The 26543-nt window shown below is 40.4% G+C and overlaps 1 protein-coding gene across 4 annotated transcripts in view; it reads right to left on the reverse strand.

Annotated features, from left to right (window-relative positions):
• LOC135523474 (KH domain-containing, RNA-binding, signal transduction-associated protein 2-like) overlaps positions 1–13250 on the reverse strand; it is a 142532-nt gene extending 129282 nt beyond the window's left edge. For 3 of the 4 annotated variants that reach the window (XM_064950171.1, XM_064950170.1, XM_064950169.1), the window contains exon 1: positions 12802–13249. In XM_064950171.1, the coding sequence (XP_064806243.1) occupies positions 12802–12892 (91 nt within the window). In that variant the 5' untranslated portion in view covers positions 12893–13249. Of the gene's footprint in view, positions 1–12801 lie in introns of all 4 variants that reach the window. The other variant, XR_010452832.1, reaches the window with a different exon arrangement.
• Between the last annotated feature and the right edge of the window lie 13293 nt (positions 13251–26543).

Genomic DNA, 26543 nt, shown 5'->3' on the forward strand with positions numbered 1-26543 from the left:
CTCCAGAGAGGAGGAGCGGGAGTAGACAAAGATTCTTGTATCTTTTTGTACTTCCTGATTTTCAAGGTGGTAATACCAATGACATAAAACTGAGGGACAGACATTATACTAGTGAAAACAAAATAGTCTTCTTTGTTTTATAAATTTATACAACATATGAAATACTTTTGTTTACTTTCTAGCTTTCAAAATAATAGATATCTCTAAATCCCCAAAACATCACTACAACTCTTCTGGCTCACTACTGGGACAAGCCCATTGGCTTTCCCTAGGTACTGTAGCCCTTTAAACTCACATGCATACTACACACCCGTTTAGCCAAAATGTGCACTTCACATTTCCATATTATAAAACTAATGTAATTCACAGAATCAATGTTCATGATAACTATGTTTTATGCACATTTACAATGATCATACACATGATTGTTCCGGATTGTTCTGAACAGAATGAGCTTACAGTATGTTTACTGGTAGACCACTCACTCAAGCCCTTGTAATTGTTTTGTCTGCCCCAAATTTTGGATGAATATTCTTGTAATGTTACTGAATATATCCAGAGTATTTACAGATTTCATTATCAACAAATGGCTGCAGAAATGACAGTAAAATGCACATAAGATCAACAGTGTAATGTTTAAATCCGGTCATGTTTCAGGTGAACTGTTGCGTCCTCACCTTTGTTCTGAGAATTTCCCCATAATCTTCTAATTGTTCCCTTTCAATTGCTACCGTGGTTATGCATATGCTCCTCATATTTTTCCTATTGGAAACATCTAATTGTGAACCTGTCCTTTGTGGTCTCCCGTTTATTAGCTTTCCAGAGGATAAAGAATCTCTCAAAATTAATAATTATCTTAATTGTGTAGTCTGCACACTCAGTCACTGCTTTCAGCAAACACTATTGTTAACCTCAAATCCACATACTTAGGCTTTTCAGTTTCTGTGAATTGACTAAAGCAACTTCACATATCGACGTTAAAATGTTCTACACTCTTCGGAAAAAAAGGTGCTATCTAGAATCTTAAAGGGTTCCAGGTAGAACCCCTTTGGGTCCCATGTATGACCATTTCCACAGAGGGTTCTACATGGAACCCAAAAGGGTTCTACGTGGAACCAATAACGGTTTTCCCTGGAATCAAAAAGGGTTCCCCTATGGGGACAGCCGAAGAACCCTTTTGCAAACCTTTTTTTCTACATCTACTGTGTGATGGCATGATACAGATTGCCTTTGAGAGGCATAATCAATGTATTGAATCATTTCAGGCAGTATGCTTTGCTTGGGGATCTTGGTCTAAACATAACTTTTCTGAACAATTGGAGAGGTAGAGGTAGTATTGTCTCATTCACCTCCCATTCATTCATATCATATCATACAGTACACGTATTTCATAACAAAAAAGACAGTGACTCGATCATGAAGTGTTTTACTTTCTGTAGGACGGACATCCAGTTAGTTTGTCATCACCATTGATCAGATTTCCTGTGTGATTTCAGTGTGCCTGCTTCTATCATTACGGCTGTATAATTTATTTAACAGCGCAGGAACACATCCCTCTTCCTGGCCTGATGAATATCTGGTACGACCATTATCATGTAGCAGAGAAGAAAACAACAGAAACACTTATGACCTCCAATATTTAGATCTGGACAAAAAAAAGTCTATACACGTCATAAGGCTATACACGTCATAAGGCTATACACGTCATAAGGCTATACACGTCATAAGGCTATACACGTCATAAGGCTATACACGTCATAAGACTATACACGTCATAAGACTATACACGTCATAAGGCTATACACGTCATAAGACTATACACGTCATAAGGCTATACACGTCATAAGGCTATACACGTCATAAGACTATACACGTCATAAGGCTATACACGTCATAAGGCTATACAGGTCATAAGACTATACACTTCATAAGACTATACACGTCATAAGACTATACACGTCATAAGACTATACACGTCATAAGGCTATACACGTCATAAGACTATACACGTCATAAGACTATACACGTCATAAGGCTATACACGCCATAAGGCTATACACGTCATAAGACTATACACGTCATAAGGCTATACACGTCATAAGGCTATACACGTCATAAGACTATAAACGTCATAAGACTATACACGTCATAAGGCTATACACGTCATAAGGCTATACACGCCTTGCTATACACGTCATAAGGCTATACACGTCATAAGACTATACACGTCATAAGGCTATACACGCCATAAGGCTATACACGTCATAAGACTATAAACGTCAACAGGTGCAACACTATGTGTAACATGAGACATGCTTCAATGGACACAATCCAATATCTACTATAGTATATTTTTAGGTAAGGAAGTGTAGCGGAGGTGGTTCGATGAACTACACCTGTGTGATGAGTAGCGCTGTGGCAGTCACGTAATTTCGTCAGCCGGTGATTGTCAAGTAATCATTATTTATTTTAGGTCTAAAGAAACATGACATGAAGAAAATGTAGTCTATTTCAGAATAACAGAATAGCATACTCTGAGTTGTAGGCTCCACTTGTTCATTTCGCAGACAAGATTTGGTTAGAATTCCGTGGCATTTTATACATTATTTTATAGTTTGATGAATACAAAGCTGAATAAAATAGATAGGATATTTTCTCCAAACGAGTTGAGGGAGTGTGCACATGCGGCTATTCTTTGTTGAGCGGTTAACAAATAAATAGGTACTCCTATATGCTTAATTTAGAGTTATTAATCAAACTTTTGTTGTTCTACAAACGTTGGCCTATATGTTTTGATTTTTAATACATTCAAAGGCTGAATGATGCAACTCTCATGATGATTTGAAAAAGGGCAGGCTGTACACACTTCATCAGTCTCCCATTCACAATTTGACAAGCACTTGATAATGCCTCGAATTTCCTGGTGGCATCCCCTTTGTGTGGCTGTAATGCCCCCCAGAAAAATCCATGCCGTTTGCGGTCAGTGGCCATTGTTCCCTTCTCCCTGAGTGCTGCGTGCTGCGTGCCCTGAAGCACCTCTCACTCATATGGCTCTCCATCACGTGATTGTGTCTTTCTCACAGGCTACAAGTGAAGATAGACACTTCAGGGACGCAACTGCGCGCATCATTTTAATCAGCCAACAAGATGAGTAGGCCTAACAAACAGCAAAAGTGCTAGTCTACTATCAATCTACTATCCCCCATAGTACAAATTCTATTCTGTGCAAGAAACAAATGTTACAAATTAATACAACCGCTACCATTAAAAAAACGTTTAAAAAACGTAATGAGGCTAACAAACTGATCACAAAGTTGAGCTTAAAATTTGATAAACTATGATGCTATTTCTTCACATTATAAGCACAGAGATGTGCACATGGCAGTGTTCCATTAGCGGGAAAACACCATTATCAAAAGTGACAGCAAATGCAATTATGCATATAATGCTTTTATTATTAAGGTGCATTTTTATGGTGAAAATTATCTCCCCCAAACTTGAAACTCATGCGCTGCTTATGTATGCCAGTTAGGCTTTACACCCCTTTTTAAGAAGTTATTTGACCACTTTAGTTACAAACCTTATCAAAACATATAGTCCTATAGTCAAGGCTACGTGAGATGTGCAACTATGATTAAAAAAAGTCACAAAAAATACATTGTTTCTTGCCTTATGCTGGGCATCATTCACAAGGGATAAATATACAGTATAATTCACAAGTGATAGGCTAATACTGACACCCATCACACTATTCTTGATTTAATCTTGTCTTTACATATACTAAATAATATATATGTGTGAAATTTGTTTTGATTTAGAATGAACCACTATCATGCACCTGTCTCGAAGCAGGAGCAGGGGGGAAAATACATGTCATCTATGCACTTATATAGCAAATGGAGGATGTTTTCCTGTGGTTCATTTTCATGCCAGCTAGGTAGTCTATACTCCTGTTGTAAAGTGAAGCAATGTGATTAATATTAAGAAATTTGAGAAATAATATATAGTAGGCCTAGCCTATAGAAAACTCATGGGATCCTCCTATTTTTAATAGAGGGGGATCTCTGTTCACTCTGTTTTCTCTCGGAATTGCATAGCCTATAGAAATATTGGGCAACATGGGCTCATGGGCTCTCAGTGTTTGATTCAATTTTCGATTACTTTTGTATTGATGTCAGAGTGATTCGAGGGTTTGCAAGTTTGGTAGGCTACTAACGACCATCAGCAGCATCAGAGCTTGGAGAAGTTTAATTACCGTGACTTAACGGTCACATGGAATTTGACTGCCTTCATGACTCGTGACCGCCAGTGTGGCGGTAATAAGGTCACCGCAACAGTCCTAGTGAAAAGTAACCTTCAGGGTTTTTTCTGCACAGAAAGGTTTTGGGCTGGCCACCTAAGTGTTTTTTCGGGCCACCTATTGTCCAAACAGATTGTTTTTTTTAAAGACTAATACATAAAGTATGTCGAAAGGATAATGGATCTATATATTTTTTAAATAAGATCATCTATGATCAAAAAATCACCAAAATAAAAGGTAGACGGTCATGGAGAATCTAAGGACAGCTTTTGTCATGGCCTTGGTCCCCCATTGATTTTGTTTTAATGTTTGAGTAAGTCAGACAACATAAGCCATGGCAAAATGTGTAGAATTGCAGGAAATATGCTTTAAAACGGCACATTTTTATCAATTTTATCTTAGCAAAATGGCTAAATGTATTGAATTGCAGGAAATGAGCTTTACAAAAAGCAACATTTTGTCACTCTCGGCCAACAGGAGGGCCTCTAAAATGTTTGGTCGGCAATCACATCATTAGCCACTACCCCCCATGCTCACCACCTAAGCCACATTTTGATCCAGAAAAAAATCCCTGACCTTATCTAAGACCTGAAATCTTATGCTCCCAGTGGGATAACAGTAAGATAATGTGGTTTTGAGTGAATGACCTGGGATCGTGGACTTCAGGAAACAGCAGAGGGAGCAGCTCCCTATCTACATTGACGGGACAGTAGTGGAGAGGGTGGAGAGTTTTAAGCCTCTGCGTACACATCACGGACAAACTGAAATGGTCCACCCACACAGACAGTGTGGTGAAGAAGGTGCAGCAGCACCTCATCAACCTCAGGAGGCAGAAGAAATTTGGCTTATCACCAAAAACACTCACAAACTTTTACAGATGCACAATCGAGAGCATCCTGTCGGGCTGTATCACCGCCTGGTACGGCATCTGCACCGCCCATAACCCAGAAGGCTCTCCAGAGGGTAGTGCGGTCTGCACAAAACATCATCGGGTGCAAACTACCTGCCCTCCAGGACACCTACACCACCCGATGTCACAGTAAGGTCAAAAAGATCATCAAGGACAACAACCACCCGAGCCACTGCCAGTTCACCCCGCTTTCATCCAGAAGGCGAGGTCAGTACAGGTGCATCAAAGCAGGGACCGAGAGACTGAAAAACAGCTTCTATCTCAAGGGCATCAGACTGTTAAACAGCAACCACTAACATTGAGTGGCTGCTACCAACAGACTCATCTCCAGCCACTTTAATAATGGAAAAATTGATGTCACCAATTTATCACTAGCCACTTTATATTATATAATGTTTACATACCCTACATTACTCATCTCATATGTATATACTGTACGCTATACCATCTACTGCATCTTGCCATCTTGATGTAATGTATCACTAGCCACTTTAAACAATGCCACTTCATAGATGCAGAAAGTAAACATCACAGTGGGTAAATTTCCACAAAAACTAAGAGCGTTGAATCACAAGGCTCAACTTCTCCTCTATTTTAGTGCCCTGGCAACCATGCTGAAATAGTGTGACGCGAATTCGTTGCACATGCGCAGGTACCGTGTGGGACTGTGGGAGAACAAAGTCTTGCCTCTCGCTCATCTCAATATCTGTGGTGCTGCTTGTGGAAATGTATTTTCGATGAGTCTCCTTGAAGCCCTTTCTTGCAGTCAAATTACCAAATCTCCCTCTAGTGGACACTTGGGTAGAACGTTACTAACATTTTTCATAATTCATAATCAATAAACATTATTTCCAAAAACCTCCTGAAAATCCTGTGTTTCAATGTTAAACGGTTAAATATAAAGTGTAATATTGGGATGCAAACTCAAAATGTAATACATTTTAACTCGGTATCTGATGTGTCTTCTTTTTTTAAGCCCATAACCATGTGTGTGAGGTGTTTACTTCTGTTTCAAAGTGGATTTGTTTAAGACCACCAAGAAACACTGTTTGACCTTGACTTAGCCCACTGCAGTAAGAGGTTAAGACATATTTGTGAAGACATCTTGAGAAACATCTTCAAGTCCTCATGTCTCAAAACGTCTAAAGATGTCTCACATGTATGTCTCAAGACATCTTGGCTGGGTCTGTCCGGGGTGTTTCTGTTGTTGCTTTTAGAGAGGCAGGTGTTGTGATTCCCCTACATTATTTTGTGGTTGTTCAAAGGTGAATCAACTACTGAGGATTCTTATACATCTCATTTTCATCTAGCCCATAGTTGCAAATGACACTCATTAACCATTTCTATTGGCAACATGATGCTGTTGTGTCTCACAGCTCACATACAGGGGGGGTTGTGATTGTAATTGTGCCACTGACTCATTCTATACAATCATGGACCTGAAAATGAATTTGGCACAAAACATGATCATTATTCTTCATGGTTTGCTAAAATATGCTGCATTATGAAATTTCTGGATTGTATCACTGGACATAATGATTAATCTTCACTGCACATACAAACTAAATTAAACAAAATATAGAATATTTAACAGACTATCATAACTCCTTGTCACCCGTTGAATCCATAATATATTGTCGACCAAATGGAGCAGCAGCATCTGTCTCCAGGTACAGTATGCTTACAGTAGCAGTTAACTACAGATCAGAGGACATGAATATGCGCAATACAACTTCTCATACTACAGTGATTACTGCGCATACAGCTCAGATAGAAGTAGACTATGACTTGAAACATTAGCATACTAAAGTCATGACACGAACATGAGTCTATGTTCAAAACGAATAATGACAATTTCAATGTTTTTTTTATTTTTATGTAAAGATGATGTGTGCTCTTTAACATTAGAGGTGTATCTTACAATATTTTCATTGTCTATCACTTTCAATTGACTGGTGATAATAGTACAGCGAATTATTCAGCTAATACCTCAACTGATACAAATGTTGTCGAATAATTATTGGCTAATGGTAAGCTGCACCTTCATGTTCCCTGAAACAAAATAGTCACCCAGAAATGCAGAATACTAACACTCAGATGACAGGATGCCAATGATTTTTGGTTAAAATGCCTAATCCTGAGAAATGCACATCCAAAATGAGCAACAATATCCATCACTTTCAGACGCTTCTCCACTTTTCTGAAGGTGCGGTTCTCTATTTCTCTCTGCCGTTACGTGCCTTGATACCATGAGTCAGATGGAACATCAAAGTGTTTGTAATGACATATTTCACAATGATCCTGACTCATTTCCTGTATGGTAGTTACTATAAAGGTCTTTGGAAAGTATTCAGACCCCTTCCCTTTTTCCACATATTGTTACGTTACAGCCTTACATTTGTCCTAGTCAATCTACACACAATACCCCATGACAAAGCGAAAATGAGACTCGAAATTGAGATCAGGTGCATTCTGTTTCCATTGATCTTCATTGAGATGTTTCTACAACTTAATTGGAGTGCACCTGTGGTCAATTCTATTGATTGGACATGATTTGGAAAGGCACACACCTGTCTGTATAAGGTCCCACAGTTGACAGTGCATGTCAGACCAAAAACCAAGCCATGAGGTCAAAGGAATTGTCCGTAGAGCTCTGAGACAGGATTGTATGGAGGCACTGATCTGGAAGGGTACCAAAGAAATGTCTGCAGCATTGAAGGTGCCCAAGAACACAGTGGCCTCCATCATTCTTAAATGGAAAAAGTTTGGAACCACCAAGACACTTCCTAGAGCAGGCCGCTTGGCCAAACTGAGAATTCGGGGGAGAAGGGCCTTGGTCAGGGAGGTGACCAATAACCAGCTGGTCACTCTGTCAGAGCTCTAGAGTTTATCTGTAGAGATGGGAGAACCTTCCAGAAGGACAACCATCTCTGCAGCACTCCACCAATCAGGGCCTTTATGGTACAGTGAGCAGACGGAAGCAACTCCTCAGTAAAAGGCACATGACAACCCACTTGGAGTTTGCCAAAAGGCACCCAAAGGACTCTCATACCATGACAAACAAGATTCTCTAGTCTGATGAAACCCAGATTGAACTCTTTGGTCTGAATGCCAAGGGTCACGTCTGGAGGAAACCTGGCACCATCCCTACTGTGAACCATGTTTGTGGCAGCATCATGCTGTGGGGGATGTTTTTCAATGCCAGGGACTGGGAGACTAGTCAGGATCGAGGCAATAACAGAGCAAAGTACAGAGAGGTCCTTGATGAAAATCTCCTCCAAAGCACTCAGGACCTCAGATTGTGGCCAAGGTTCACCTTCCAACAGGACATTGATCCTAAGCACATAGGCAAGACATTCCAGGAGTGGCTTCAGGACAAGTTTCTGAATGTCCTTGAGTGGCCCAGCCAGAGCCCGGACTTGAACCCAATCGAACATCTCTGGAGAGACCTGAAAATAACTGTGTAGCGACACTTCCCATCCAACCTGACAGAGTTTGAGAGTATCTGCAGAGAAGAATGGGAGAAACTCCCCAAATACAAGCTTGTAGCATCATACCCAAGAAGATTCAAGGCTGTAATCGCTGCCAAAGGTGCTTCAACAAAGTACTGAGTAAAGGGTCTTAATATTTATGTATGTTCCTTCATTTTTTATACATTTGCAAAAATGTATAAAAACCTGTTTTTGTTTAGTCATTATGGGGTATTGTGTGTCGATTGCTGACCATTTTTTATTCCCCCCCCCAGTTTTTGAAAAAGTCTGTAACATAACAAAATGTGGAAAAAGTCAAGGGGTCTGAATACTTTCCGAATGCACTGTATGTACTTTAACTTGCTGTTCTGTGTGGCTCCGTTGGTAGAGCATGGCACTTTCAATGCCAGGGTTTTGGGTTCGATTCCCATGGGGACCAATATGGGGGGAAGTACAAAAAGGTATGCACTCACTACTAAGTCGCTCTGGATGGGAGTGTCTGCTAAATTACTGAAATGTAAGAATTCCATGATACCTTTTCCCACACTTCTTTGAAACATTGACCATCAAACTAGAGGGAATGGCATCTCCTGGCATGATGCATATAACTGTAAACATGTATAATAGTGTAGAGCTACACACAGTACATTCTAATATGCAGTAATTAATACTAACTTGGTATTATTAAGTCACAGAAATGCCAGTAGTGTGTCGTGAACCATAGCAAGATCCCCTTTTGACCTCTACAGTGTTAGTCATATCATTACTTTTATCACCCTATATGTAAGCATTAAGGCCCGAGGAGATATGGTATATGGCCAATATCCCACGGCTCAGGACCGTTCTTAAGCATGACACAACGAGGAATGACTGGACTCAGCCCTTTGCTGTGGTAAACTGGCTCAACCCACCCAGTTTATAATACACCTTAATTAAGTAATTGAGGTTCACTATGTTTGTCATCATCTATAGGGGCACAAAGGGTTGAATGCCAGGCCAGCCAACCACTGTAAATGCACCAAGGCTTCCGAGTGTTTGATACCCCTCCATTCACTCCATTGCAGATATTATTAAGAGCCCTCCTCCCCTCACCAGCCTCCTGTGAATTCAATACATTATAACTCGCCACACTATCCCCAGGTCCTTTGCTAAGAACATAGAAACCCATACTGCTTCAGTGAGAGGTAGGCGACCTCTTGCCTGAGACTGTGAAATTGACAATGCACACTGGCTCTCTCAATGTGAGTGCTTATTTTCTCCAAAGCTCTGGCCGTTACCGATACACTACAAGCATACCACACAAGATCAATGACTATACTGAAGAATACTGGTGAGCATTGATATAAACTAGTCCAGGTGAAAAGACGTCCTGACAGATAACCAACAGCATTCTCATCGGTAGGACACTAGTATCTACCACCACCTGACACGCACAACAAAACCAACCCAGTGCTCTATGCAACAACTCCACCAGCAAATAGCCCTAAATGTCAACATCCCTTTGAGTAAAACTTTTAAAGCATTATGATGAGATATACTCTTATCACATGCACCTTAAGACAAATGTCAATTGCCAATTTAATTAATTTCACTGGTGCCTCCATGAAAATTACTGATTAGAACCCTTGTGGAAATCCTTCAATTACTTCAATTTGGGAAGAGATATCATCTCAATCTACCATGTAGATTATCACCGGCTAATTATTTCTACCAGTTAATGGGAAGGAGGAATTTGCACACACATATGGACTATTTTCTTCCCTTCAGACATAAGATATAGCTAGTCTAATATACAAATGACCATAGATTATTCCAACTAGGCATGCATCCTCATAATGCATACACTACACACATGTCACATTGGTATGAATGATCTGGAGGCAGGCGCAGGAATGCGTAATAGTTTTTTTTATTGCACCCAAATTACGGCGTGTCGTGTAAAGACATGGGGACGAAGATCAAATAAACACTATACACAACACAGGGTTGAACCCCTAACAACAGAGGGAGGAGTACCTCGAATAAATAACACATGCGCATAATGATTAACACACGGGACAAGACCTGTAATCATCTGCGCAATCCACAAGGACACGAAAGCTCAAAATACACAGCACAGGTACTCACACCACCAACAGACATTGTAACAATAATCGACAGCCCAAATGAAACCAAAGGGCACATATATATAAGTACTAATCAGTGGGAATAGGGGACAGGTGTGCGTAATGAAAGTTCTGGAGGGATCTGTGACAGTATAGGTTATATCATTGGTATAATTTCAATCGTAATGGCAGCTGTGGTTACGGTGTGGTACAGTTATAGCAGCGGCAGCTTGCTGGTACAGTGGTAGCAGTGGAGGTAATAGCACATTTGTACCATTGGTTAACTGAGGCATAACCTTTTTTAAAGCCAGTAATGACACATGGCTTAGAGGTCTTCTGAATTACATCAACTTTTTTTGTCTGATTAAATCTGCAATATGTAACTTTTTGGGGTGACCTGACACATTCACATATAAATGCCAGTTGTAGATCTGTCATTCTCAATGAAAGCAAGTATACAAAGTGGAAGATCTGTTCTATGTGCGCTATTTCTATGCTTCCGTTCTTAAGTTTTGTTTTTGTGTCTTTTTCTTTTGGTTTTGTACTCCAGCTTCAAACAGCTGAAAATACAATTTGTTTGGTTATGGAAAATATACACTACCATTCAAAAGTTTGGGGTCACTTAAAAATTAAGACCAGCATCCCGGAGTTGCCTATTTACTGTTGACATTGAGAATGGTGTTTTGCGAGTACTATTTAATGAAGCTGCCAGTTGATGACTTTTGAGGCGTCTGTTTCTCAAACTAGACACTCCAATGTACTTGTCCTCTTGCTCAGTTGTGCACCTGGGCCTCCCACTCCTCTTTCTATTCTGGTTAGAGCCAGTTTGCACTGTTCTGTGAAGGGAGTAGTACACAGCGTTGTATGACATCTTCAGTTTCTTGGCAATTTCTTGCATGGAATAGCCTTAATTTCTCAGAACAATAATAAACTGACGAGTTTCAGAAGAAAGTTTCTGGTCTGTTTCTGGTCATTTTGAGCCTGTAATCGAAACCACAAATGCTGATACTCCAGATACTCAACTAGTCTAAAGAAGGCCAGTTTTATTATTATTATTATTATTATATCTCTGTAAAAATACAGTCCTGAAGCTCTCCGGTATATTATCTCTGTAAAAATACAGTCCTGAAGCTCTCCGGTATATTTTTGTAGAGGTTCTTTGATTCCATTTAGTTTAAAACAGATCATTTGTGCTCCCATAGTTCACAGTCATCACCACTGAACCATAAAAGCTTGGCTTCCAGGGTTTGGGGGCAATATTTAGGCTGTTTCAGGTCTCAGGGATGGGAATGCAGGATGGCGAAGCCCCACTATAAAGGAATCACCAAGGTCATATTTGCTTTTTGTAGGAACACAAACCCACGCCCCTTTCAAGGTGTAAGAACACCCTGACCTGCTATTCACACAGTCAAAACTCTAAATATTGGTGTGTGTGTGTGTGTGTGTGTGTGTGTGTGTGTGTGTGTGTGTGTGTGTGTGTGTGTGTGTGTGTGTGTGTGTGTGTGTGTGTGTGTGTGCGCACCATTGCCTGTCTTATCTTCATCTGAGGGTCGCTGATGATAGTCTGACATGAAGTGACAAGCATGGCAATTTTGTGGGAAACATTTGTAGCCTACTATTTAGTAAAATGGAGTTGAGGTCCAGGCTGAATTTTATTGGGGAAAGTTTCTCCGACTATCTGTCTCTCTTACAAATCCAGTAACACAAGCTATGATTAAAGTGTCTTGTATTTTCTCTTGGATGGCACTAACAACACCAACAAGGAATCTTTGAATAGATAAGTTATATAGCTGGTTTTAATGTATTTTAACACACCTTTGGTTCAATTTAACCAGTAAGTCTCGTGTATAATAAATACAACGTAGCTAATCAGTACAGGTATCCACCCCTTCATCTCCCAACATCCTGTATGTAATGCCTATGGACACAATGGACTGGTAGACAAAACCAATAAAATAATCTACAACACATTGATAATTGTAGCGATAAAGACCGGCCAAAACAATGACACGTTACCTTCGGCAAGCAGACGCATTGCATGAACAAATGAGGAGTCCAGCGTATCTTTCTCGGCCATCAGCTCCGGTAAGCATTTCTCCTGATCCATGATAAGGTACCTCTCCTGTTCACCGCTTGTGCAGGTGAGACGACAAAAGTGATGAGAGGGTCGGAATGCGCGTCTCTCTTCTACTTGGTAATTCTCTTTATAGGTAGGCTACCGCAAGAAAATCCGCAAGGAATCTCTTCAATTACACGTGATGCTTGACTGAGAACTGAACGACATTCAGAGCTATAAACACATCTCTCCACATCCCACTCCCTCCTGGAGAATCAACCACCTTAGCTACAGAGAGACTGCGTGGCGCTTCCCGCCCCTCTGAAACACGATTGGTCATATGAGACAGACTATTCGCAAACAACAAATCTCAACACTGTTATGATAATGCGCTGTTGTAGTAGGCTGCAGCGAATATTTTCCTTCAGCCGCTGTCCTTGGTGCTGAAAGTTTCTCACGTGTGGAACAAGCAGACACATTTTAGTCAATTAGCAGACACCCTTTTCCAGGGTAACTTACAGTAATGAGTGCATACGTTTTCATATTTATTCGTACTGGTCTCCCTTGGAAATCAACCCACAACCCTAGCGTTGCGAGTGCCATGCTCTACCAACTGATCTACAAGGGACTTAAATACGGTGAAGTTAGATAGGCAACACAATAAACCTGTTAGTATGAATGAAATGCAAGGTCTTAGGCGACAGTACATTAATGTCCATGTATTGCCACTACTTTATTCCTTTTACTGGACAAAAAGTATTTTGACAATATATCTGTGGCAGGTGAGAAATGCATGGCCAAAATGCAATTAGGTTGAATTTCTTTAAGACAACAGCTGTCTTACACAAATTGGTCTGCAATGGAAATAAATTAAATCAAACATCTCAAGGCAATCCTAAAATTAATTTACACAATATAAATGAGCAATTACAGTTGATTGTCACAATTTAAATTTGACTTTTGTTTTGTTCCAACACAATGAAACATTAAGTGAGAAGAGGTGTTTGTTTTTATCTTCATTTTATATGTGAAAATATCATAAATACTCGGGACATGCTGGCCAAAGACTGCACACACATCGGTGAAAAGGTTTTGTCAATCCGTACACTCTTAGATAAAAGGGTTCCTAAAGGGTTCCACTGGTGTCCCTATAGGAGAACCCTTTTTTAGTTCTACATGGAACCCAAAGTGTTATACTACCTGGAACCAAAAGGGTTCTTCAAAGGGTTATCATATGGGGACAGCTGAAGAACCCATTTGGGTTCTAGATAGTACCTTCTTTTCTAAGAGTGTAGGAAGGACATGTGAAAAATAATGTTGCATGTAATGTTCCCTCAAGCCTGCCTTGTGGTTTGAGTGAGCTTATTTTGCTATGCCTATGAATACTAATCAATGGATTTGTTGCGAGCTTCTACTTGCCAAGTTGGATTAGAATGTGGTGACAACAAACCTACAGAAGGGTCACACGCATGCAGGTGTGCACACACACATGCGCACACACACACACACACACACGCACACACGCACACGCACACGCACGCACACGCACGCACACACACACACACACACACACACTCACACACACACACACACACACACACACACACACACACACACACACACACATACACACACACACACACACACACACACACACACACACACACACACACACACACACACACACACACACACACACACACACACACACACACACACACACACACTATACAACTGTATAAAACCAGCTTGTTTCATTAATGATTGAATGGATTATAGACCTGCGTGTCATGAACGGAACTGAGCATAATCACCGATCATATAATTTCAACCCTTCTAGTATGAAACATTCTACATACTGCTACAGCCTCTTAGCGGAGACACTTATAGACATTCTAAATGGTAGAAGCATTAGTCTTTTAACAGCTATCCTTGTCCTCCTCAAGGCCACATATACAGCAGCTTATACCAATGTCCATTACAAGATGGGCTCAGTCGTATTGGATTTGGTTTCTTGACGTGATGTGCTCTCTCTGGGAGGCTGAGAGGAAGAGAGAATGTTCCAGAACCCAAGGACAAAGACATCCTCACTAAAACACAAAGGTTGTGTGATCTCATAGCTTAGGCAGAGCTTACTACAAAGCGTATGGCTACACGGAGCGACCATTTACACATAGAGCAGATTCTGACATTTTGTATTTATTAAGGATCTTCATATGCTACTGCCTACGCATGAGCTACTCTTCCTGGGGTCCAGCAACATTAAGGCAGTTATATTCAATAAAACATATGACATGACATTACATTTCAAAACACTTTTCACAACACATTAAGTGTGTGCCCTCAGGCTGCTACTCTACTTCCACACATCTACAATACAAAATCCATGTGTACGTGTGAGTGTTATCGTGTGTAATTGCACGACAAGACCAAGTCGATTTGTTGTGTAGTTTGCATGCTCCTGGGTATAACAAATACTGTAGCAACCTGCATTGTTATTATAATGACAACAGTATTTCAATGCAATGACAAAATGGTGATTGTTTTTTCCCAACTGATTCTTTTCCGGTATAAACTGTAAGCTGTATGCTTTCTGACATTGGTTGATGTTCTATGGTTGGTGGATAGGATAATCAAAGGAGGGAGACAAATTGCCAATTTGGTGATTTCTAAGAATTATCCACAGGTGGGATTGAGTGAATTAATATTCTCAGAAAGTTAGTAATAATGGTCAGCATCTTTCAAAAAGGAATATTTTGTGAGATGACTGCTGAGATTGTACTGGTTAGAGCTGGGCGATAAGGACAGAAATCCATATCACAATAAATTGCCTGAATTGATGTGATAACAATAAATATAATGATAAGTTTATAACATTAATGTGGGACACCATATTTTTGTATTAGCCTTTAAAATACTACTACTAGTTTGATGGTTGTAGCCATCTATTGTTCCATGAACAATCACCCATATTAGCAATAGTATTACATTTCAAACCTCACTGTTCTCTAGTATAGGCTACTTATCGTAATGAATGATATCAGCAAAATACCTGCGATATCTTTTCTCGGATTGGTTCCCCTGTGTAATATCTGCTTGGTTGTATAGTCCAAAGACAGACTGGTACGAGATATGTTAGGAGGGATGTAATGTTCCATTTGAAAACATGAATGACCAAATGAATAACAGAACCAACATTTGTTAGAAGGTGCAATGCAGCTGTTTCTGGGTAACAATTAAGTACCTTACTGTGATTGTTTTCAATTCAAATGGTCGAAAAAGAAACAAAAACACTCTATCTTCTTAGCAAAGAACAATTTCTCAAGTAAGAATTTTGCTAGGACTGTCTGTGAGTTGTTTGAGTGGGGAGGGATAACTGAAGATGATCTGTTGTTGGCAGAGAGGTTTGAACCCTCTGTCTTATTTGTCTATTAACTCATTTACTGCCAGGCCAAAACTCCATCCCAGCAAAACTGACGGAACATTTAGGAGGTCCTTCCGAACAGCTCTTACTTACACTAAAAAGGCATTATCATCATTTTCACAATTTCACAGTATTATTCCAACCTCATCGTGTGGAAGTATATATAAACCACAGGAAATGGGCCATTAAGAATGCACAGACTAGAGGAAAAGGTCAAGTATAGCAAAAGGGACTATAACAACCATCTTTGAGAAGGAAAAACACCCATTAATGAAGAGTTTATTTGAACTTTGATCTGACAGTACCTTGAGTGCACCTTTATCAAAGCACAATACTTGAAAGGATGTGCTACTGTGTAACTTTTGCAAGGTGTAAAAATGATCTCACAATTCCAGCAGTGTGCTCAAAGGCAGGTCAGCCAAGTTAGGCAGGCAGACATATTGCAAATACTTTACTAAAGTTAACATTTATCTTTAAAAACACTTTTTAATGGATGTTATTCCAAGAATAAGATCATGAAAGTATGTGAAAAATCACTTACACTGCCACAGTCTAAAATGCATTCATGTACTGTTTTAGTTTGCCACAGCTGCATAGTGATCTGAAATGGATGGATTCTTGCAGCTCTCTGGTGGCCGAAACATAAAACTGCATATTCAGAGTCCTAACATGACAGACAGTCCACATTGATTGATGATTTGCATTTATATTGTCCATAAGATTCAGAAACAGGCAGTTTATGCATTTGTGGCTTGCAATTACAGCACTAACAGCTCTGAACCATGTCAGCAGCGATTTTTTAAAATCGCAAACCAAATGACTTTCTTTTTACTATAAGCTGAACATTATTGTCACGACCTTAGAGATCCTTTTTATGTCATTATTTTGGTTTGGTCAGGGCGTGAGTTGGGGTGGGCATTCTATGTTTTGTGTTCTATGTTTTCTATTTCTGTGTGTTTGGCCAGAAGTGGTTCTCAATCAGAGGCAGCTGTCTATCATTGTCTCTGATTGAGAACCATACTTAGGTAGCCTTTTCCCACCTGTGTTTTGTGGGTAGTTGTTTTCTGTTTTTGTGTCTGCACCAGACAGAACTGTTTCGGTTCGTTCTCGTTGTTATTTCAATAAAGGTATGAACATGTACCACGCTGCATCTTGGTCCTCTCCTTCCAACAGCCATTACAATTATAAACTGATTTAACACTTCTTGCATTTTCATTATATTGTATAAAAGACACCTCAAATTAAAGTCCACTGTTATTGCAATTAAAAAATGGCACACTTTTAAAAATGTCAAAGAAAATTTAAAATGATTACAAGCATTACAAAATGACATCTTATAATGAGATCTGGCGGTGTAATTTTAACCTCTGTAAAGTCATAATGCTCTCACTAGGAAGGTGCAACCTGGCGCAACCTTATATATGTGTCAAAAACCCAGTGTGAATGGAACAGAAAAGGAGATGATGAATTTGTTATTTTAGCAGGGACCCAGAATGTGGAAATCCAATATCCCTGTGTATGAATTATTAACTAGAATTGGACAGTGAAGGGAAGGTAATATTAAGGTTTGGTCAATTTGGGACCAAATGGCTCTCCTACACTCTTAGAAAAAAAAGGTGCTATCTAGAACCTAAGAGTTCTTCAGCTGTCCCCATAGGAGAACCTTTTGAATAACCCTTTTTCGTTCTAGGTGGAACCCGTTTGGTTCCACGTAGAACCCTTTTGGGTTCCATGTAGGACCCTTTCCACAGAGAGTTCTACATGGAACCCAAAACGGTTCTATCTAGAACCAAAAAGGTTCTATTATGGAATTCAAAAAGAGTTCTCCTATAGATGCAGTAAAGAGGTCAATGGAGCGCAGACAGTGGGGGATAAAAGAAGGACGCCGGATTTGCACCCATTCAACAAATCTGATCTAACAAAGTGGATATTCGTCAACTCCATCATGACTGATGTATTGTAACAGATCCACAATGTGGTTACTAAGTTCTATTTGGATATATTTAGCTGTTTTCATAACATTTAGAAGTTGTTCCTTTTCAGGTCTAGAAAAAGTGACTGCTAAATGCTGACTACCGTTTGTCCAGTATAAGCTAGTAGTATAACTAGCATACAGGAATCAGTGGTGGTAGGGTAATCAAAGTCCTTTTTAACTGCAATACCGTTGATTAGTGACGATGACAAGAACATGTATTGGGATTGACATCCATTTTTACCCGAAAATAGTGTGAAATAAACATATAAACAATCATCTAAATGTAAGCTCATTTTGCTGGGGGATTCGTCAACTTTCCCCCATGCATTTCTATTGTCTGGGTCGAGTTCCATTGACCTCTGCACCGCATCTATGGGGATGAACGTTTTCGGGACCCTTTTTTCTAGAACTTCTCACTTTCTACAACTGTCCTACAATCACTTTAAATTTATTTGTTACTGTATGGTTTCTCTTTTTTTCAAACATATTTTTTTCAAAAGTGCACCCAGGCTATCCGGAAAGTCAAAGTTAGTTACTTTAAGGAGCAGTTCTCTCTCTGTGGGTCTAACCCCAAGAAGTTCTGGAAAATGGTTAAAGACCTGGAGAATAAACCCTCCTCCTCACAGCTGCCCATGTCCCTTAGTATTAATGATGTGGTTGTTACTGAGAAGGAGCACATGGCTGAGGTCTTTATTCACCACTTCATTAAGTCAGGATTCCTATTTGTCTCAGCCATGCCTCCTTGCCCGTCCAACATTTCCTCATCTCCCACCCCTTCCAATGCGACTATCCCCGATGCTTCTCCCTCTTTTCACCCTGCCCCAATACAAAGTTTCTTCTTGCAGGCAGTCACTGAGTCCGAGATGTTAAAGGAGCTCCTGAAACTTGACCCCCCAAAAACTATCTTGTCAAATGGTTTAGACCCTTTCTTCTTTAAGGTTGCTGCCTTTATCATCGCCAAGCCAATCTCCAACCTTATTAACCTGTAACCTTCTGGGGAGGTTTCCATTGCTTGGAAGGCAGCCACGGTTCGTCCTTTATTTAAAGGGGGATATCAAGCTGATCCTAAATGTTATAGGCATATTTCTATTTTGCCCTGTTTATCAAAAGTGTTGGAAAAACTTGTCAATAATCAACTGACTGGCATTCTTGATGTCTATAGTATTCTCTCTAGTATGCAATCTGCTTTCCGCTCATGTTATGGATGTGTCACTGCAACCTTAAAGGTCCTCAATGATGTCACCATTGCCCTTAATTCTAAGCAAGGTTGTGCTGTAATGTTTATTGACTTGGCCAAAGCTTTTGATACGGTAGACCATTTCATTCTTATGGACCGGCTAAGGATTATTGGTGTCTCTAAAGGGTCTTTGGCCTGGTTTGCTAACAACCTCTCTCAAAGAGTGCAGTGTATAAAGTCAGAAAATCTGCTGTCTCATCCACTGCCTGTCACCAAGGGAGTACCCCAAGGCACAATCCTAGGCCCCAAGCTCTTCTCAATTTACATCAACAACATAGCTCAGGCAGTAGGAAGCTCTCTCATCCATTTATATGCAAATGATACAGTCATAAACTCAGCTGACCCCTCCCCGGATTTTGTGTTAAATGCTCTAAAACAAAGCTTGCTTCGTGTCCAACATGCTTTCTCTACCCTTAACCTTGTTCTGAACACCTCCAAAAAAAGGTAATGTGTTTTGTAAGAAGAACGCACCTCTCCCCATAGGTGTGATCACTACCTCTGAGGGTTTAGAGCTTGAGGTAGTCACCTCACACAAGTACTTCGGAGTATGGCTAGATGGTACACTGTCCTTGTCTCAGCACATATCAAAGCTGCATATCAAATCTAGTCTTGGTTTCCTCTATTGTAATCGCTCCTATTTCACCCCAGCTGCCAAACTAACCCTGATTCAGATGAAAATCCTACCCATGCTAGATTACAGAGACATCATTTAAAGATCAGCAGGTAAGGGTGCACTCAAGCGACGAGATGTTCTTTACCATTCGGCCATCAGATTTGCCACCAATGCTCCTTATAGGACGCATCACTGCACTCTATACTCCTCTGTAAACTGGTGATCTCTGTATACCTGTCGCAAGACCCACTGGTTTATGCTTATTTATAAAACCCTCTTAGGCCTCACTCCCCCCTATCTGAGATATCTACTGCAGCCCTCATCCTCCACATACAACACCCGTTCAACCAGTCACATTCTGTTATAGGTCCCCAAAGCACACACATCCCTGGGTCGCTCGTCTTTTCAGTTCACTGCAGCTAGCGACTGGAACGAGCCGCAACAAACACTCAAACTGGACAGTTTTATCTCAATCTCTTCATTCAAAGACTCAATCATGGAAACTCTTACTGACAGTTGTGGCTGCTTTGCGTGATGTATTGTTGTCTTTACCTTCTTTCCCTTTGTGCTGTTGTCTGTGCCCAATAATGTTTGTGCCATGTTTTGTGCTGCTACCATGTTGTGTTGCTACCATGTTGTTGTCATGTTGTGTTGCTACCATGCTGTGTTGTCATGTGTTGCTGCCTTGCTATGTTGTTGTCTTAGGGTTCTCTTTATGTAGTTTTGTGTTGTCTCTCTTGTCGTGATGTGTTTTTTGTATATTTATATTTAATTTATTTAATTTATTTTTATTCCCAGCCCCCGTCCCCGCAGGAGGCCTTTTGGTAGGTCATCATTGTAAATACAAATGTGTTCTTAACTGACTTGCCTAGTTAAATAAATGTTAAAAACATTTGTTTTATATAATTGAAAAACACTTGCAAGAGAAATGCACTTAATCTTTTGATTCATCACATACACTAATATTTATTATCTATCCTATTGCCTAGTCACTTTATCCCTACCAATTTGTACATGTCTAGCTCAATTACCTTGTACCCCTGCATATAGACTCTGTACTGGTACCCCATGTATATAGCCAAACTATCATTGACTCTGTACTGGTACCTTGTGTATATAGCCAAGTTATCATTGACTCTGTACTGGTACCCCGCGTATAGCCAAGTTATCATTGACTCTGTACTGGTACCTTGTGTATATAGCCAAGTTATTATTGACTCTGTACTGGTACCTTGTGTGTATAGCCAAGTTATTATTGACTCTGTACTGGTACCTTGTGTGTATAGCCAAGTTATCATTGACTCTGTACTGGTACCCTGTGTGTATAGACAAGTTATCATTGACTCTGTACTGGTACCCTGTGTATAGCCAAGTTATCATTGACTCTGTACTGGTACCCTGTGTATAGCCAAGTTATCATTGACTCTGTACTGGTACCCTTTGTGTATAGCCAAGTTATCATTGACTCTGTACTGGTACCCTGTGTGTATAGACAAGTTATCATTGACTCTGTACTGGTACCCTGTGTATAGCCAAGTTATCATTGACTCTGTACTGGTACCCTGTGTATAGCCAAGTTATCATTGACTCTGTACTGGTACCCTTTGTGTATAGTCAAGTTATCATTGACTCTGTACTGGTACCCTGTGTATAGCCAAGTTATCATTGACTCTGTACTGGTACACTGTGTATAGCCAAGTTATCATTGACTCTGTACTGGTACCCTGTGTATAGCCAAGTTATCATTGACTCTGTACTGGTACCCTGTGTATAGCCAAGTTATCATTGACTCTGTACTGGTACCCTGTGTATAGCCAAGTTATCATTGACTCTGTACTGGTACCCTTTGTGTATAGACAAGTTATCATTGACTCTGTACTGGTACCCTGTGTATAGCCAAGTTATCATTGACTCTGTACTGGTACCCTGTGTATAGCCAAGTTATCATTGACTCTGTACTGGTACCCTGTGTATAGCCAAGTTATCATTGACTCTGTACTGGTACCCTTTGTGTATAGCCAAGTTATCATTGACTCTGTACTGGTACCCTGTGTGTATAGACAAGTTATCATTGACTCTGTACTGGTACCCTGTGTATAGCCAAGTTATCATTGACTCTGTACTGGTACCCTGTGTATAGCCAAGTTATCATTGACTCTGTACTGGTACCCTGTGTATAGCCAAGTTATCATTGACTCTGTACTGGTACCCTGTGTATAGCCAAGTTATCATTGACTCTGTACTGGTACACTGTGTATAGCCAAGTTATCATTGACTCTGTACTGGTACCCTGTGTATAGCCAAGTTATCATTGACTCTGTACTGGTACCCTGTGTATAGCCAAGTTATCATTGACTCTGTACTGGTACCCTGTGTATAGCCAAGTTATCATTGACTCTGTACTGGTACCCTTTGTGTATAGCCAAGTTATCATTGACTCTGTACTGGTACCCTGTGTATAGCCAAGTTATCATTGACTCTGTACTGGTACCCTGTGTATAGCCAAGTTATCATTGACTCTGTACTGGTACCCTGTGTATAGCCAAGTTATCATTGACTCTGTACTGGTACCCTTTGTGTATAGCCAAGTTATCATTGACTCTGTACTGGTACCCTGTGTGTATAGACAAGTTATCATTGACTCTGTACTGGTACCCTGTGTATAGCCAAGTTATCATTGACTCTGTACTGGTACCCTGTGTATAGCCAAGTTATCATTGACTCTGTACTGGTACCCTGTGTATAGCCAAGTTATCATTGACTCTGTACTGGTACCCTGTGTATAGCCAAGTTATCATTGACTCTGTACTGGTACCCTGTGTATAGCCAAGTTATCATTGACTCTGTACTGGTACCCTTTGTGTATAGACAAGTTATCATTGACTCTGTACTGGTACCCTGTGTATAGCCAAGTTATCATTGACTCTGTACTGGTACCCTGTGTATAGCCAAGTTATCATTGACTCTGTACTGGTACCCTGTGTATAGCCAAGTTATCATTGACTCTGTACTGGTACCCTTTGTGTATAGCCAAGTTATCATTGACTCTGTACTGGTACCCTGTGTGTATAGACAAGTTATCATTGACTCTGTACTGGTACCCTGTGTATAGCCAAGTTATCATTGACTCTGTACTGGTACCCTGTGTATAGCCAAGTTATCATTGACTCTGTACTGGTACCCTTTGTGTATAGACAAGTTATCATTGACTCTGTACTGGTACCCTGTGTATAGCCAAGTTATCATTGACTCTGTACTGGTACCCTGTGTATAGCCAAGTTATCATTGACTCTGTACTGGTACCCTTTGTGTATAGCCAAGTTATCATTGACTCTGTACTGGTACCGTTTGTGTATAGCCAAGTTATCATTGACTCTGTACTGGTACCCTGTGTATAGCCAAGTTATCATTGACTCTGTACTGGTACCCTGTGTATAGACAAGTTATCATTGACTCTGTACTGGTACCCTGTGTATAGCCAAGTTATCATTGACTCTGTACTGGTACCCTGTGTATAGCCAAGTTATCATTGACTCTGTACTGGTACCCTTTGTGTATAGCCAAGTTATCATTGACTCTGTACTGGTAGCCTGTGGTTAGCCAAGTTATCATTACTCATGGTGTATTTATTCCTTGTTATTATTGTTCTATTATTTCTATTTTCCTCTCTGCATTGTTGGGAGGAGCCGTAAGCATTTCACTGTTAGTCTTCACCTGTTGTTTACAAAGCATGTGACTAATGTTATTTGATTTGACTAAATCACTGAGATGGTTTCTGGAGTGATCTAAGGTGTTGTATCAACAGCATTGTACAATAAGTGTCCAGAGTAAGCTACCAATGGCTAATGTTTTGGAACACAGTCATTGCATTGAAATAAATGTATTTGCTACACCGTGATATGAAATGTAACAGACTTCGGTATACGGATCAAGCTCCGCACTGTCTCTGCTGGTGTTTTTATGGAAGTAGCCTACATTGTATAGTGCTGTGAATCACAGCAACATGGTCAAGATTCAGGGCTATACCTCTGAATCTAGGCTGGTTCAGAGTACAGGCTTGAGCTAATAATCCCTGCTATTGCTGTTGGCTAAATGTGGCAACCCCACCAGCTCTCCTTGGAGTGCAGCCTTGCAGGATTCAGACAAGCCAATGCCCTTTGTGACCTGCAATTATTTTCAGTGCTAGCTACCTGGTAAAAGTGAATTTAATAATTGCCTCCGGTAAGACAGAAAATGTGAAAATAATAAGGTATTAGACCTCACAGAGGTAATTGTAAAAAAAAAAAATTGTACTTCAGAGCGCTACATTGCATATCAGCAATTACAATGGACCATGGTCCATAAATGGCAAAAAATTTCAGGGGAAATAACCATTTCTCATATTCTATTTCCTTGTTCAAAAGCTGTGTATTTTGTTTTGTGTTAAATTGTTTTCTCCTTTGAAGCAACGAAAAGAATAAACAGCTATGAGAATGAAAGCTAACACCTTGCCCTGGAATTTGATAAGGCATTTTTTCCTAAAGCATAATTGTTTTTCACATTTTCTATGTGCAAACCAGTCGGTTACTGATATACAAACACTCTGTTTAAAGCCCAGCCCATATGTTGTCTAATATAACTGACAGATTAGTGCTAGATGGAATGAGCTCAGTGCGTTACCCAGTTTATTGTTGGATAAAGCCTCAGAGAATGAAAAATAAAATCAAGATGTATTTTTTGTCAGTAAAAGTTAAACTGTGCCTCCATTTGGGAGAAGTATACTACATGACCATAAATATGTGGACACTAGTTGAACACGAGTTGAACATCTCATTCCAAAATCCTGGGATCATTAATATGGAGTTGGTCCCCCCTTGCTGCTATAATAGCCTCCACTCTTCTGGGAAGGCTTTACACTAAATGTTGGAACATTGCTGTGGGGATTTGCTTCCATTCAGTCACAAGAGCATTAGTGAAGTCAGGCACTGATGTTGGGCGACTAGGCCTGGCTTGTAGTCGGCGTTACAATTCATCCCAAAGGTGTTTGATGGGGTTGGGCTTTGTGCAGGCCAGTCAAGTTCTTCCACACTGACCTCCACAAACCATTTCTGTATGGACCTTGCTTTGTGCATGAGAACTGTCATGCTGAAACAGGAAAGGGCCTTCGTCAAATTGTTGCCACAAACTTGGATGCACAGAATCCTCTAGAATGTAATTGTAAGCTGTAGCAATAAGATTTCCCTTCACTGGAACTAAGGGGCCTAACCCGAACCATGAAAAACAGGCTTAGACCGTTATTACTCCTCTACCAAACTTTACAGTTGGCTCTATGCATTGGGGCGGGTAGCGAGCTTTGCACCACTCCAGCCGACTCTTGGCATTGTGCATGGTGATCTTAGGCTTGTGTGCGGCTGCTCGACCATGGAAACCCATTTCAAGAAGCTCTCCACTAACAGTTCTTGTGCTGACGCTGCTTCTAGTTGCTTCCAGTGCTTCCAGTTTGGAACTTAGTAGTTAGTGTTGCAACCGAGGACAGGTGATTTTGACACGCTACACGCTTCAGCACTCGCCAGTCCCGTTCTGTGAGCTTGTGTGGCCTACCACTTCGAGGCTGAGCCCTTATTACCCTGAGACGTTTTCACTTAACAATAACAGCACTTTCAGTTGACGGGGAAGCTCTAGCAGGGCAAAAATATGACAAACTGACTTGTTGGAAAGGTAACATTCTGTGACTGTGCCACGTTGAAAGTCACTGAGCTCTTCAGTAAGGCCATTCTAATGTCAACGTTTGTCTTTGGAGATTGTATGGCTGCGTGCTAAATTTTTTTACACCTGTCAGCAACCCAGTCATTTGATGGGGTGTCCACATACTTTTGTATATATTGTGTATTTTTTTGTTTTTTTTTATTAACTAGGCAAGTCAGTTAAGAACAAATTCTTATCTTCAATGACGGCCTAGGAACGGTGGGTTAACTGCCTGTTCAGGGGCAGAACGACAGATTTGTACCTTGTCAGCTCGGGGGTTTGAACTTGCAACCTTCCGGTTACTAGTCCAACGCTCTAACCATATGAATGCAGCTGTTCGAATGTGATGTGTGACACTTTAAATCAAATTTAAAGCATATAACTCAATCATGTGTTGTTAGTGCTGCCATGAAATCAGGTATGACAGGTTGTTTCAAGGCTGTTCTGTTTATAAAGGTTAAGGGATATACAGTTTAGCCCTGGATTGAGAAGTACAACGACTGTATCTGACCACTTGGTTCCCTGAAATGTATGATCTTCGCTGACTTCTACAGCGTAAACAGTCATAGTTTATCCACCATCTGTCCTTCTAGGGTAAGAAGGCCGAACATCTCAGCTCTTCTCCACATGAAACATACGTGTTTAGAAAAAGGTTCAAAAAGCACTCCAATGAACAATTCCAGGGAATTAAAAGCAATGGAAGCATTGAAACATGGTGGTATGGCCCTT

This window comes from Oncorhynchus masou, chromosome 31, assembly GCF_036934945.1.
Source record: "Oncorhynchus masou masou isolate Uvic2021 chromosome 31, UVic_Omas_1.1, whole genome shotgun sequence".
Classification (NCBI taxonomy): domain Eukaryota; kingdom Metazoa; phylum Chordata; class Actinopteri; order Salmoniformes; family Salmonidae; genus Oncorhynchus; species Oncorhynchus masou.